General features: G+C 39.6%; 1 protein-coding gene across 1 annotated transcript in view; it reads left to right on the top strand.

Annotated features, from left to right (window-relative positions):
* Positions 1–15,728, top strand: part of wdfy3 (WD repeat and FYVE domain containing 3) — a 98,625-nt gene that overhangs the window by 21,625 nt on the left and 61,272 nt on the right. The window contains exons 3-8 of the mRNA XM_065966571.1: positions 1,128–1,251; positions 4,049–4,158; positions 8,920–9,150; positions 10,109–10,301; positions 11,425–11,611; positions 11,698–11,864. Of these exons, the coding sequence (XP_065822643.1) occupies positions 1,128–1,251; positions 4,049–4,158; positions 8,920–9,150; positions 10,109–10,301; positions 11,425–11,611; positions 11,698–11,864 (1,012 nt within the window). The remainder of the gene's footprint in view (positions 1–1,127; positions 1,252–4,048; positions 4,159–8,919; positions 9,151–10,108; positions 10,302–11,424; positions 11,612–11,697; positions 11,865–15,728) is intronic.

Genomic DNA, 15,728 nt, shown 5'->3' with positions numbered 1-15,728 from the left:
AATATGCAAATGAAATATATAACCATGTAAGACAGAGAACAGTAAATGAGTTTTGCTTATTGCATGTTACTGTTCTTGATTAAGTTAAATTCAAGGTTGACCAAATGATTACAGACAAAATGTAATGACTCCAACAATAATGACGTTTGGAAGCACGTACAGATTGTACATAAGATTTCAAAGTGATTGCTAAAGCATGTATAACATAAATGAACTAAAGGGAATGAAATGCCTCATTGCATAGAAATTGAAAAGAAAGTCAAGCAAAAACAAAACTATAAATAGTCACACATGGATTATTTAAAGAAAAGATCTGCATGTTTGTCCAACTGAAAACGGCTTCTCAGTTTACTGTCTCTCCGTATGCGACACTGATGGGGGGTTGGTGCTAGCGAGCCTCTTTGTTTTGTAGCCACTGCTACAAGCAGCTTAGTCGAGTGTCCCCATCACACTGGAGAGTCTAATCGAGGGTCTCTTCACTTATCAGCCAATTGTGCAGCTCTGGCTGGGATTCACTCACTGGTGGCATAATTCATGTTAGAATGTACAATGAGAGTACTCCCTGATGCAGCAGGTTGCCCGGCCCCAGGGCCTCTTTCCATGTCCGATTTACTGGATTAATAAAATACACGATGAGTCGTTGAAGAATGAAGAGCAGTTTATGTCCTGTTCCAGCAAAGGCTCAGACTGCTGCAGTGTGTCTGTGGTTGTATAATTAGGACATGCCAAAGAGAGATGTAGGCCAGTGATCCCCCACCTTGGTAATATCTTCCTAGGTTCTAACGTGGCTTTTGTGTGCATGTCAAAGCACTTGTGTTTTTAAAGGTGCTGTGTAAATAAAGTTGTTATCTGTGTGCTCCTGCTTGATGTGATTACAGCCCTGACTATGAGGAGCTGCAGGCTTTAATGGGATTTCATTATAATTTTACTGTCAGCAATCATGCAACAACACTTTAAAATGAATACATGTCAGATTTTCTTTACTTACCGTCACTGTCATCCTTGTTTTAAACATAATCTCTGTCATAGAACATGAACAGTCCTTCGTTTGTTACCTACTTTTCTTGAAATGTATTAATGTGTCATTGCTCTGCTTTAATGACATTTCCTCTGTTTTGACTTTCCAGGTGTTTGGGAATGCTCCCTCCAGCAGCATGATCGAGAAGTTCTCTGACCTGCTGCAGTTCACCACACAGGTGTCACGACTCATGGTGACCGAGATCAGACGGAGAGCTTCTAACAAATCCACAGGTGAGCTCCTGACACTTTGATTTATCACCGTAATGATAGGACGAGGAGTACGTGTTGACATCGCTCTTTCATTTCTTCCAATAACCCACAAAATGACCTACTTATCTCCTACGCACCTCGGCAGGTGCTTTTCTTTCCCTTAACCTATAGACATAATAAAGGATCCTCTCTCTTTTTCTTCTTCAAAATCAAGATGCTAACATTGTTTTATGTAAAAATGTAGATGGATTTGATACCATGAACTATCTTAAAGAGGAAATATATAGATTTATCTTTATAATCAACGGTCTCTCACTCATTAGATTTATCAGAAAACATTACATATGTACAGGACAACATCAGCAAAGCGATAAAGAGCATGAAAAGATATTCTCTGAATTAAAGGTTTCTCACAGGAACTTTAATTAGAGACCTTCCAAAAACACAAACACAGACAGACACAAAACCTTCAGTATCCAGATCCTTCTTGTGCTGGCATGAAGATAAATCTGGGAAGCCTGCACCATGCAGAAGAAGCAGTCACGTATCTTAACTGATACAAGAGTTCATTTGTGAAGGGAAAAAAAAAAAAGGTGTTGTTTATAACAAACACTTTTCCACCTGTTCTCTCTACACTTGTCCATGATGCTGGCCAAGATGCTGGCAGAGGAATGAACCAAGTGTGTAAGAAGAAGAGGGGAGTTTTTATTGAATTTAAATTGAAATATATTCAAAACTTGATCCAAAGGCAACTGGATTCTGACAAATTAAAATCAACTTAAAATAAAAACATCATAAATTCTCTAATTGTTAATTTCATTTTAATTTGATGTCACCATGCCTGTTTCTTCAATTGTTGTGCATCATTTCTTTTGTGTGAAAAGCTGCTTATTTATTTGTGACAAGGGTTGAATTTATTCAAATAACTGTAAAAATACATAGATCCATACCCTTATGACTATAACAATTAAGGAAGCCAAAATGACATGCATTTCTCTGAAATACACAAAACAAGCAGGATATTTATTGCAGCGCTTTTTAACGTAAGTCGGGGGTAATAACAAATAAAGAAATGACTACACTTGTGAAAAAATAATGCTGATATAAGATGGGGAAACAAAATCACACGATAAAACTGGCAACAGTGTGAGCGAAAGTTCCACAGAAAGTTCCTCTGAAGTTATGATGAAAGTGTAATACAGGTGAGGAAGCAGCGACTCCGAAGAGCTTTGACAGGAGTGACAGCTTTGACTGCAGCTTTACCAGAAGGAGAGGCGTTACACAGACTGACAGGAGCACACTCACTTTCATACACACACACACACACACACACACACACACACACACACACACACACACACACACGCACACACAGGGTCTGAAAGTCTCCAGCTTCCCGTCTCTGATTTCTCCTTCTCTATCTTCTCACTCTTGTCCCAGTCTGAGCGTGTGTTGTTTTCAAGCAGAGAACAGCTCTGGTTTTGTAACGCTACAGTCTCATCACGCTCTCCTCCAGCTGGTCACCAGGCCTCTGCACACTGAGTCACGAGTCGACTCAGGCTCTCCAATGAACCACAGCACTCTGTCATCATAAAAAAAACTGATTCTGATTTGCTCTAAAAATTTGAAATCTTTTCAAGAGTGACTAGACTTAATCTCATCTGCTTTCAGACAAACGCTGTTAAAAGTCTATTTATCTCTCCATCCCAAAGCTCGTCATACTTTCTGCAAACAATCCCACAATGCAAAGCACGTCAAAGTTTTTTGCCTCCACATCTGTCACAAGGATCCAAAATGACAATTTGTCAGAATGTACTGCTTACTAATAAATATTGAGCTAGTGTCTTTGATGAAGCAACAGAACAAAAATCAAATAAAAGCGGTTTAGCGGATGGTAAGGTGATTTGGGACACAACACTTGTGTTACTTTAAGGAGTGCTGTATTAGCTAAATTGTTTTTATCCGTTAACGTAGATACAAATTCCAAAAAGTTTTTTCATAATCTAAGTTATTTATTAAGGTGGGTCTATAGTGCAGACCTCTGTTATAGACACGAGGTCATTAAGATAGCCGGCAATGCTAGCTCGATCATTCATAGTTCCTACCTAGCTGCTGCTTTAGCTAGCAGGCTGGGTATCGTACAGTTTCTGCTTCTGCCTCAACCCAGCGTCATGTTGTCACAAGTGTTATTCATTCTGTAGGGTTACCTTCCTTTTGTAGTAGTTATGGGATATCCTAAAATGCTGTAACATTTATCAGGGAGATGCTAGTAAAGGTACTGATCCTATACCTGAACTCTACAGAGACTATCTGAGTTATCGGTCAGTACTTGAGTACAGGTATCTGAAAAGGTTTTAATGAAGAAAAAAATATAAAATAAATATGTTAATCAATAGTTATGCTAAAAGTTTAGCTGACTTGGCTAGCTTGTGTAGAACTGTTAGGCAGTCAGACGGCTACACTCTGACTGGAGGACAACAGACTTGAGAGGTGGAAAAGGCACAATCTTAGTTTCTTAAATTCTCATTATTTATACTGATGGAAGGGGACAAAATAAAGTATTTTACTCTATCAGTGTATAAAAATCGTGAGAAAACGTTTTGAGGCTGGATCTGTTAAATGACATTTTGACGTGCCTTAATAACATCTTTCTATCTACAGCTGACGTTTTTCTCCTGTCACATCCAACAAGATGATTTATTAGTTGCATAACTAATCATTGTTCCAGATTGCCCGTCTGCCTGCCACAATGAGCTGTCACCTTTCATCTGTTTAACTCTCTGTATGTGTGTGTGTGTGGTCCTGTGTGTGTTTCCAGAGGCAGCCAGTCGAGCAATAGTCCAATTCCTGGAGGTGAACCAGAGCGAGGAGGCGAGTCGTGGATGGATGCTTCTGACCACCATCAACCTGTTAGCCTCCTCTGGACAGGTCGGTGTTCTTTTTGTACTGAATGTTCACACTTGGAGTCTACCCAGCCCTTTTTTCTGATCTGTATTTTAAATTTTGGAAGGATTTCCCTCTCAAATAAGTTTAGCTGAAGGAGGAAATCTGAGGAAACAATATGTAAAAATTGAGGTTTCTCAGCATTCAGTCTCTATTTGACCTATTTGCATCTCCACTCTTTGATCTCGTAGCAGAAAATAGCATCAGCCTCAGTCAGAACTGAGTAACAGGCTCTTGAATACAAGTCAAAATCCCTTGTGGACCCTCCCAGCTTATTCCCCCCAAACACAGCTATTTGTTCAATCTGCTTTCCTGCACTGGATGAAGGATTGCTGCGTTTTTCCCCTGATATTCATTTCCTACTCACAGATTGTCCTGTTTTCCTAAATTCAAGTGTTATTGCTTTAATTTTAAAATCCCTGCACAAAGAGACTAAGTCAGATATTTGCATGTTTAGCATCTGGTCACCATGCCCCCTCTGCTCTAACAGAGCTCTAAATCCTGACATGTCTGCGTGTTGTGCTCCTGGTTTAAAGGTTAGACCGTAGAGGTCTTGTTTTTCTCAGTGTCTCTGCTCTTGTACTCTAGCCAGCAGACATCTTTTGAACTTTTTAGCCTGCATTCCTCTCGAGGTCTTGGGGTCTGAGGTCTCACTGTCAGCTGGCCGACTGGCTGACTGGCTGCTTTTCCTGCTCTGTTGCACATCAGAAATCCGCTGTTGTTTTCGAGTCAAACACTTCCTCTCTTGAAAGGGAAGATTTAAACCATTTAGACCTTCCCTGCTTCTCACCACACTTACCCCCTCCTACTGTTAAAAAAAATACACATAACAGGATCCTTTTATAGCATAGGTTTATACAAGCACTGCTACGTACAAGTAGCTACTTTAAAGGGGAATTCCATGTTTCTAAACCTGGGCCATATTACAACATGTTTTGGGTTTTAGATGACTAATACTTACAATATGCCTTTGAACTGCTCCAGCACAGGCTATTGTGCATCTGATGAAAGCAACAGTACTTTCTTTTGACTGAATTGTCTACTAGGTTTCTGACAACTATACAGAAATGATTCCTGCAGAGATGGACCACACTGTCTAAAACAGCCCTCCCCCCATCTCTTTCAAGACATTAAATTGACACTAAAAGCTAATCAACTCTATTGCCCAACAAAGTTACTTATTATTGTTTAGATTTAGTCATTTAGATCCCAACATTTGTATAATAGGGCTCAGATTTAAAAAATACAGGAATGATCCTTTAAGAAAGCTGTTTTGAAAGAATAATTTTGGAATAATTTTTGGAAGCTGAAGTTTGAGACAAAAGGTGATATGTAATACAGTTAGTCTTTTTCTGCTGCATTGTGCTTTATACATGATGCTCTGCAGTATTCATGCAGAGAAGTTTTAGTGTCTATGTCTTGAGAGGGGACAGTAAAGTGCATCTGTTTACACTGCAGTTCAAAAATACTCGTGTTTACAGCAGCTTCTCTGCTGTCTGAGGAGAAAATGTTTTTCTTTTATTCACATGTGAAGTGTCTGTTGGTAACCACATCAGACACTAAACATAAGCCACAAACACGTCACTGTTCAGATTTCTATATGAGGCTTTTTAAGCTTGAGTGTCTGCCTCTTCAAAGCTTTCTTCCATACATTTGATTTGGTTGAAGGATATTTTTAGACAGCATTACTGCCAGCTTGACTGTGTTGTATTTTATGTAAGAAGATGCCAGATTCTTAATTTCTGACACAATCTCAGGCTGACAAATGAAACTTCGGTCCTTCTGTTATTTGAATCATTCTACTGGAGCCTTTATTAAGAAACCTTGATGATTCTTACAACAACAGGTACTCTTCAGCAATCTGAATTTATTCTTTTTTTACGATTCAAAATTCAAACAGTAGAATTCTGATTTTCAAATTAGAAATAATTCTGCTTTAGTGATTATACAGCTGCACAACAGTCATGAAAACTCCTGAAGATTCATGGTGAGCTGTATATGTGTGAGAGCAAACGAGATACATTTTTCACAGAGACCTTACCTGGTGTTTCTGCTGCCAGAGTATTTTTTTTATTTTTTATGAAGTCCGATTGAGCTGATGTTAGAGCGCAGCTGGATACAATCAGAAGAATTGACCTCGAGCAGGTGGGAGGGAGTGAAGTTGTTTATTTCCTGCAATCTGTGCATGACATTAGAGTGTATGCACGCGACCGTTGTGATCTCTGTTAACGTGACCAAATTGCTGTATTATGGTTTCAGTTTGTTCTTCTCCGCTCTTTTATTCATATTGGGACTCTGTCGTACTACACATAGCATGGACACAAAGGCAGATATTCTCATTACAGCATCATACAGCGGACTCTGTTGCTTTGACCGCCCCTTTCATTTATTATTTTTTTTTACATCATGTCTTGCCTCAGAAGACCCCCCCCCCCCCTTTCGGACAGGGATAATCTCCCTCTGTGAGGTGCATGTGGGAACAACAACATCAGGAGGCTTTCAGGGGCAGTCCTCCTGAAATTATCTCCAAATTTTCAAGAGTGCATTTGTGAAAACGGCTCCCTAAACATTCCTGATTGCCAACCCTGTTGTTGTTGTGTTTTTCTCTTTCACACATACACACTGTACAAACACAGCAGTCTGGTTTAAATTAATGATGAGCTGCGTTTTTGACACAGAGCTGATGTTGGCTTTAACAACCACATCAAATAATTCACTGCATCTGTGTGTTTCTTTAAGTGTCCTAAAATACTCCCACATCTTTTGTGAAAGCCTTGTAACAGCTTCCTTGTGCTTATGCATATTTGTTCTATAGCAAACAAACACACAAACTAAATCATGGTGCTGTTTGTGTGTGTATGTTACAGAGAGAGAGAGAGAGTGGGTTTAATAAATTCATATTCCTTTTCCTCTGGTGTCTCACACAGTAAAACAAAGGACTCTCCAGGCAGCCGGCCTTCAATAAACCTGACGTCACCCCCCCCCCCCCCCCCCCATGCTGTCCCCTCTCTCTCTCTTTCTCTCGTTAATGCTGTCCCTCTCCACCTCTCCCTCCCTTTAGATGATAGAACAGCATTATTTGTGCTGCATCTTGGTCCCTCTTCTTCCACGCACTTTTTTTTTTTTTTTTTTACTTCCTCTTTTGACTGCCTACTCTTCCTCTTCTCTTTGTCTATTTATCTTTCATTGTCTCTCTCGATCTCTCTCTCATTCCTCCTTTCTGTCTTCCTCTCTCTCTCGTTCAAATACACACATCCAATAAAAATGGGTTTGCCCCTCTGGTTTCTCTTCTGATTGACTGTTCCCACTAACCTTGACCTGAAAGCAGCAGCTGGGGGCAATATGTCAGACACACACACACACACACACACACACACACACACACGCACACAGGTGCTGCTTCAGCCTTTAATCATTATGACTCACTATTAGTAAAAGACTCATCTGCTTCCACTGTCAATTCACTGACTCGCTCATTTTTTAGTCTTTCTTCTCCACGCATCTTCCTCTTCATCCATCTTCCCCGTGCTCTGTTATTAATACTTGTGGGTACTTTTCTCTCTGTGGTGCAAGGGTAAATGGGAGGATCATCTACAGCGTGCGTGCGTGCGTGCGTGCGTGCGTGCGTGCGTGCGTGCGTGCGTGCGTGCGTGCGTGCGTGCGTGCGTGCGTGCGTGCGTGTAGGAGGCAGTGTTTGATTATCTGAATCATCCGCCTCACTGAGCACAAAGCCCATCTCGTTCTCCAGCCATTTTCCACACCATGATGACATATACACACACTCACACTCGCACGTAAAAGCACACATAGACATACACATAAAGCCCTCAAAGGTACTTCTGATGTTTTATTTTCCTCACAGAAACTCAACCATGAGTCAAAACAACAACAAAAACACCATTTAACAAACCAAAAGCACACTTTAAGCACTCTGTAGAAGTTCAGTTTTTAAACCTAGGCAGTATAAAGTTTGAAGATTTTAAAGGGAGTCTATTGCTGATAGATGGAGCACGATGGACTGATGCACGTCTATCTCCTTGTCTCCTTTATGAATTATCTGTATCTACACTGCACTTTGTTATTAAGCTTGTCAGTACAGGATCCCAAGTAAAAACAAAGCTGTCCCAATTTATTCATTGAGGGAGACTGCATTTAATTTAAGTGAATTCTTGTGCAAACTCCACTGTTATACATGAATTAAATAGAATGGTAGGAGAAGTGAAAAAATAAAAATATGATGAAGACACAGCAGAGAAATACGAGAGCTGTTGGTCTGATAGGCATTCATATGATCTGCTGCCGTGGTTACTGGGAGAATGGGCGGTCCTTAATGTGGACCAGGACACACGAGCCTACACACTACAAAACCAATGTGGACAAAGCATCTTAAACAACCTCCATATGTGGCCTGAGGGATTTGATCTCAATATGCGTCAGGACAAATTGAGGTGCATTCACATCTAGCGTTAAGCTTGTCAACCTTTTAATCTTATCGCCTAGGAGGGACGTTAATGCAAGGTGCGTTCTGTCTGTTATTAAGAAATAACAGACCGGAATAAAAATCAATATTCAACCAATACACAAGTTCGGATACAGCAGACATCTGCAAATCTTTCTCTGCACTGATGGTTTCACATCTCAATACAAGTTTGTTTTAGGGCTCTCTCAGCTCTCTTGTGAGGATAGTTTCTTATTTTAATGTACGCTCTGTTTGTTCTCTCTCCTCGTCTGTCTCTCCCCCATCAGAAAACGGTGGACTGCATGACGACCATGTCTGTACCCTCCACGCTGGTCAAATGTCTCTACCTGTTCTTTGACCTGCCTCACATGGTTGAGGCTCCGGTCGTGTCCACACCACAGCCTCCAGCACCACCTCCACCTACACCCACTCAGGATAAGACCTCCGGCCAGGGCCACACCCAGCAGGAGCTTCCCCTGGCGGACCGCAGGGCGCTGCTGCAGAAAGTCTTTGTCCAGGTAAGATGACTCCTGACGGGTAACGTCACAGCTGTTTTTATGAAGGACCTCAAAAGAAGCTTTCCATCCAGTTCTACCTGTTGACTTAGTTTTGAAGCCACTCATACAAAGAATAATTTCTGTTTTTTATTAGTATATACTGAACAAAAACACAAAAGAGACATTTTCAGCTGCATTGTTATACTCCTGAGTTTGAAAAAATAAATACAAATTGTTGTTTGGAGATTTAAAAATAGCTTGACTTTTTGTGATGTTAAAACCATATTTTACCTCTAAAGAGAGGTTTCCGTTTTTTCTTTTCACTTAGTATAAAGCATGTCTTGTGAAGTTTCTGTGGAGAATTAACAAATGATTTTCAAATTAGTTTGGATATACAAATGCTAGCAGTTCTGCTGGAAGCCCCATATCTCTGTTGAAGAGCATTTGATAAACAGAAATTTAACATGGAAATTATTTGTATAATATTTGTTTTACTTGTTTCAATCTCCAGGTCTGTTTTTTTTAATAAAAGAAAACCTCTGCAGCTTATTGACCATGACTTGTAATGGTGAAAGGTCAATCAGAGACATTGTAAAGTATACAGTCTCTGTTTTGCTTTTTTATTGTGTTTGAAATAAAGAAATTAAAAGACTTAAAATTGCAGATTGGACTGGAAAAATTGACTCTACTAAAGCTGTGCAATGAATCGTAATTTCCTGATTATCGCAATATGGGCATTCGATTTTTCATTATAGGGCAGTAATACCTTAGATGAGAAAATCTTCATGTTGTCAACACAATAATGATATCAATACAAAAGGCACAGGTTACATCATGACTCACTGAGGCTAAATGTATCAGTTGCTTCAAGGAGATGATTCTGTTGAAATGCAGAATCACAATGCGGCACGATCCCAAAACACTTAACAATGAATGCCTGTTGCCTAAAGCCATTTCTCTGCCCGCTCTACTCTCTCAGATCCTGGTGAAGCTCTGCACTTTCGTGTCCCCGGCCGAGGAGCTCGCTCAAAAAGACGACCTCCAGCTGCTGTTCAGTGCAATCACCTCCTGGTGCCCCCCCCACAACCTGCCCTGGAGGAGGAGCGCAGGGGAGGTGCTGACCACCATCTCCAGACACGGCCTCAGCGTCAACGTGGTCAAATACATACATGGTAAATACTGTACAACTGTAGATGATTTATGAGTCATTCAACCAGGAAAAAAACAGAAATGTTTATAGGTTCAAAGCCCACCCAGGATATATTTAATATGCATTCATCCGAACCACATCTTGAGTTAATCAGACGTACATTTGGTCCCATGAAAAACTGGAACACGTTGTTTAATCTACACAGAGGGGATGTAAACTGGAACCTACAGATCTAACGAGAGAGTGCATCAAAAACAAACCTCTGTCATGATCTTTTGTCAGACACACTGTGAGAATACTGACTGATTAAACAAAATAGTTAACAAGGCTTTAAAAACAAACCAAATGACCAAATGTGTCACCATTCCTTCCAATATACTGTATATGTGAAAAACACTCACATAACCCTTTATTTCATGTCATACAGGCCATTTTAATTTGTGGATTTATAGCAGAACACTTTTAGAAGAAAAGGGTTGGGAAATATTTTTGCAGCTTCATTCATTATATATGGACACAACTGAGGAATGAGAAACTCTGAAAGAAGGCTTCTTAGCTGTTAAAGGTCATGGGTAAAGAGCTGCTGCTCTCTCGATTCAAAGCACTCCAAATCTCTTAAAGTTTTCATTGCCCTCAATACAGCTGATGTGTGCTGAATTTGCATCTTAACCTCATTAAACAGTCTGACATAGAGATGGGTAGGGGTGTAATGTTAACATGACTTAACATGAACATTATGTCTGAGAGGAGAAAATAGGCAGTCACACCCCAATCCAGGAGGCGGTAATGCTGGTAACTGTTTACAAACCACTACAAGACGACAAACACAGAAAAAGGATCAGACGCACCAAAACACAAAAAGAAGAAAAGTAATACCCCATGAGAGTACGGCTTAATTGTGTTTTGACATTCAAGGTGTGATATATCATTGGAAACACAACAAACATGTTATTGAATATTTAACAGCAACACCTAGAGGTGCCAATTACTGGAGCTAGGCAAAAGAAACAGATGTCCAACAACTAAAGTATGCCTGCTGTTTTTAAAAGCTATGCACCCATATGCATTAGCAGAGGAACCCCGAATAAGGGTCAAGCCCAAACATTCTGTGTTAACTGCTCTGTTCTCTCTTTCTCCGTCCACAGAGAAGGAATGTCTGGGCACGTGCGTTCAGAACATGCAGCAGTCTGACGATCTCTCCCCCCTGGAGATAGTGGAGATGTTCGCCGGCCTCTCCTGCTTCCTCAAAGACTCCAGCGATGTGTCTCAGACCCTGCTGGACGACTTTAGAATGTGTCAGGGTTACGCCTTCCTCAGTGACCTCATGCTCAGGTACAGATCAGGACTTCTTTCATGCTCTAATCCTTGAGTGTTTTTCCTCTATGAACATTGATACACTCTTCTGTTTCTGTATCCAGACTGGAGCAGGCTAAAGAGGACGAATCCAAAGATGCCCTAAAGGACCTGGTTAACCTGGTCACGTGTCTGACCACATACGGAGTGACAGAGCTGAAACCAGCCGGCCTGACAACAGGAGCTCCCTTCCTGCTGCCAGGGTTTGTTCTCCCACAGCCTTCTGGGAAAGGTGAGTTGATAAAAATAATAATAATGGAATGAGTACATTGCCAAGTTGGTTTGCATGAACAAGGAATTTACATATACTGTATTTACGGCCTCATTCCTACTGTCAACAGTATTTCTATATAAAATATTAAGTGTTGTATTATTTCTTATAAAATATGCACAATATGTCTCGTGTTAAAAAATATCCATTGCTAGTAACCTGTTAATTTATTTTTTCAATTATTTAAAGAAAAACTAGTCATAGTTTAGTCATGTCCTTTGATTAAGAATTATCAAGAAATCCTAATCATAGTTACAAGAATACGTTTCTGTTTTTAGAGAGAAAACAAAAAACATGCAGATTTTATGAAATTAAACGACTTGCAAGAACATTGATCTGCCCTGCATAGTAAAATGATCCATTACGTCATCGTTCCACTTGTTGTTTTCAGTGAATCTGGCTGATCTGAGTGGAAATTTCCTTAATCATATAAAAATAAGGCAAACAAATCAGAGAGATCTTTTTTTCTTTTCTTCTTTTTTCTGGCTTTGCATGTTGCATGCAACCTCTCTGCTCAGTCATCTGTGCTTCTATCTCATCAAGTTATCCATCCTACTGATTTTACTTTGTAACAAACACTAGAGCCTCACAGAGCTTGAGACTAACTCTTTCTTTTTAAAGCAACATTATGCAAGGCCTGGAATTTTTTCAACCAGCCAGCCTCTCAGAGTGAAACGAAGTCACGCTACATTTAAAAAAGCCAACCTAACATGTACTTGTGTGCAGCATCTTGCCCATCTTTTCATCTTCTCCACCAACATTTCTCTTCCCTCTTTGCCTCTGCCATGATGTTCTTACTGAGAACAATGAGCCGAGACTGGTAACAGGACATGGTTAGTTCAGGGCTAAAATAAAATAACTGTCACAATAACTTTGTACCCACTTAACTCATATTAATTGTTGATAAAGGAATTTCTAGATATGGAGTGGGAATCAAAAATGCAACATTTTCCCATTACATGGTGATGGTCATGTCAGGGTGATATTTAAATGATCTGAAGGTAAAATGCTCATTGTATTTTTACAACAGAAAAAATGATGGACAACTTAGAATACATTTGACAACATTTTAAAGCAGACTTAACATTTGAAGGCTCATATACAGTATATATAATATGTTTTACTTACCTTAAAGGTTATGACAGTATATACTAGAGTAAAGGCAGGTGTTATGTCAAACAGTAATTCATTGGTGTTTCCCTCAATACTCAATTTCTACTATTAAAGGCTTTATATGCCACACTTAAATGTAATAGAAATCAAGTATATCCTCTGACACTCTGTGAGTCATGACTGTCTACAATGGGTGTAACACCCGAGTCCCACTGTCTGTGGTGCTTTCCGAGTTTTCCGAGTCCTATCTTCACTTTGTTTACATCGCCAGGATGGCCAGCCGGCTCATCCCCTCGCATATAAAAGTTGTTTAATTGAGGGACTAGAGAAAAGAAGAATAACATACTGTACTCACAGCTTACGGTCATTTTGGGTAAATTTACATACAATGTGAAGATCGAGCATAATAAAGATCGCTAGCATTAGCATGCTAACACAACAATGCAGCACGAGTTGTTTTGGTTTCATGCTGGTGCTCAAGGGAGACATCTGCTGGATCAAAAAAATCGCATATAAAGCCTTTAAGACAGCCAATATTCAACAACCCACCTCCCTTGAAATCATAAAACCATGTCGTAATCCTATTTAAAGGTACAAGCGCCTAAGTTTCTCAGCACGTCATGCTTCAGCAACTGCGTTAAGCAAATTAAATTCACAGACTGTGAAACAATAGAAATGCACAAAGATGTTACGATGGCGGAGATTCAATGTTTCAGAATCACACTCTGAAAGGGGCTAAAGAGGAGCAAAGTGAACATTGAAGACAACCCTTCAAAAAGACAAAAACAATTCTTGACAGCATTTAAAAAAATAAAGAAGAAACCAAAATAGAATATGATAAAATGCTACTAAGAGATAAAAGAGATATGTCTTCCTCATAAAATGCCAAGGGGTGAACAGGGGCACCACACTTTGTAAAATTGACTTCCACTTCAGTAAGATGGACCACCGACCAGCAAAGACGTAAAGACAATCACATTGAGATTTGCTTCAAGGGAGTCTGCAGATCTCTGGATTCAAAATGATTCCCAAAATTAGTTTTCAATACAAGTTTTGTCCATCTTTTAAGTTCTATTAAAAGGACAGAAGACACCCAAGGTTAAAAATCATCAGACAGAACCAGGAAAAAAACAGTGGCTGTAAAGCTCCTTCCTTTTCTTAAAACAGAACCAGCCACGGTCTTCGTCTAAAGAAATGTTAAGGAAGTGAAAATGTTGTCATCTTCTACAATCAAAGACACAACCCAGTGATTATGTGATCACAATCCGTCCTCTTCTATCTCAACACTCACACAAACCTCCATCAGCCAAAGCTCTGAAAGCAGAGAGGCATCACTTTGTGTAGAGGTCTTGATGTTTCCTTCCTCCACCACTGTATCTCTATGTCAGATCTTAAGCCTTGAAATGACTTTGATGCTTGGCTGATCCCAGTGAGCTTAACCTGTTGACAGACACCATGGCAACTCTGCCGCCTGTCACGCTGCTAGAGATGAATGCCTGAAGCCTCCTGCATACAGATGAAGTCTTTACTCTTTGGAGTCCAGAGACGATTTCATGGTGCACAGAATTATCTTGTGCATGTATATTTCTACTGCATGGCAATCTGCCCATCTTTACTTGCACTCTCCTTTTTACATGTAATCAAGCCTAACGATATGAAGCTGCCAGGCCTACCTCACATAGATAAGACCATATTTAAAGGATCTATACTGAGTAATACTGAGTGAATGAGAGGACTTTTAGGGCAGGTCCCCCTTGAGCTAATATGAAACATAATGAGGAGCAAATTCAGACACAAGTTAACAAGTCTCTTGATTATAAATAGGAGTGTGTTGGGCTTCATATGAATCTCAATATTCCTCTCTCATTCCTTAAAAAAGATATCCCTGCAGGCCAGTCAAATGCTATTTTAAAGTCAGTTTTCAGCCATTAGTCTTAAAAAAGAAACCCAGACTCCTCTCCTCCCTTTTTGCCCGTTTAGAAGCAGAAACAATTGGTGCATATTCTCCAGATAAATTGAGAAGTTGTGGTTATTTAAGCAGGAGGTAGACCCCTAAACTCATCACAAATCTCAAAACCTGTAAACGGGACCAAGAAAAATATCTAATATTTACTTACTTATGTTCTGTTTGCTTTAAACCAAAGAAAAGTACACTGTAATAAACTGTGTTCACTAGTTATTGCTGCTGGACGACATGGCTATATTTCATTAATTTTAAATGTTATTGTCCAGATTTTTTTTACTATTTTATGCCAATTTCTAAACAACACTCCTTAATTGAGAAAATATTTGGCTGAGAAAAAAACAAAACATATCCTCAGTGTTCATCCTAACGCTGATGTTAATAAACAGCCTGGTTGACTTTTGTAAAATACCATACTTAAGATATGTTAGCCAAAAAACAGAAGAAAAATGCAAATCTTCACTCCTCCACTGACTTTCAATAATCCCTTCATTAAGTGAGTTTTCTGATATTTTATTAACCTTTTTTTTCTTGCTTACTCATTTATATTAAACCAAAAAGTTAGTTTCTTTGACCTTTTTTTTGGGCGTGGTTATGTATGTTTTATTCATTTTTTGTAACTGTTTTGACTGTTAGGACATTGTGTTGACTTCAAGTTTTAAGTAGAGCAGATACAGCCATAGAGAAAGTGTTGTAGTTTGGCTTGTCACCTCCACCCAGAGGCTGAATACAGCTTTCTAACCTCAAAC

Source organism: Labrus bergylta, chromosome 2 (assembly GCF_963930695.1).
Source record: "Labrus bergylta chromosome 2, fLabBer1.1, whole genome shotgun sequence".
NCBI classification, from domain to species: Eukaryota; Metazoa; Chordata; class Actinopteri; order Labriformes; family Labridae; genus Labrus; species Labrus bergylta.
The sequence above is the reverse complement of the archived record's forward strand: the minus strand, read 5'-3'. Positions and strand labels throughout refer to the sequence as shown.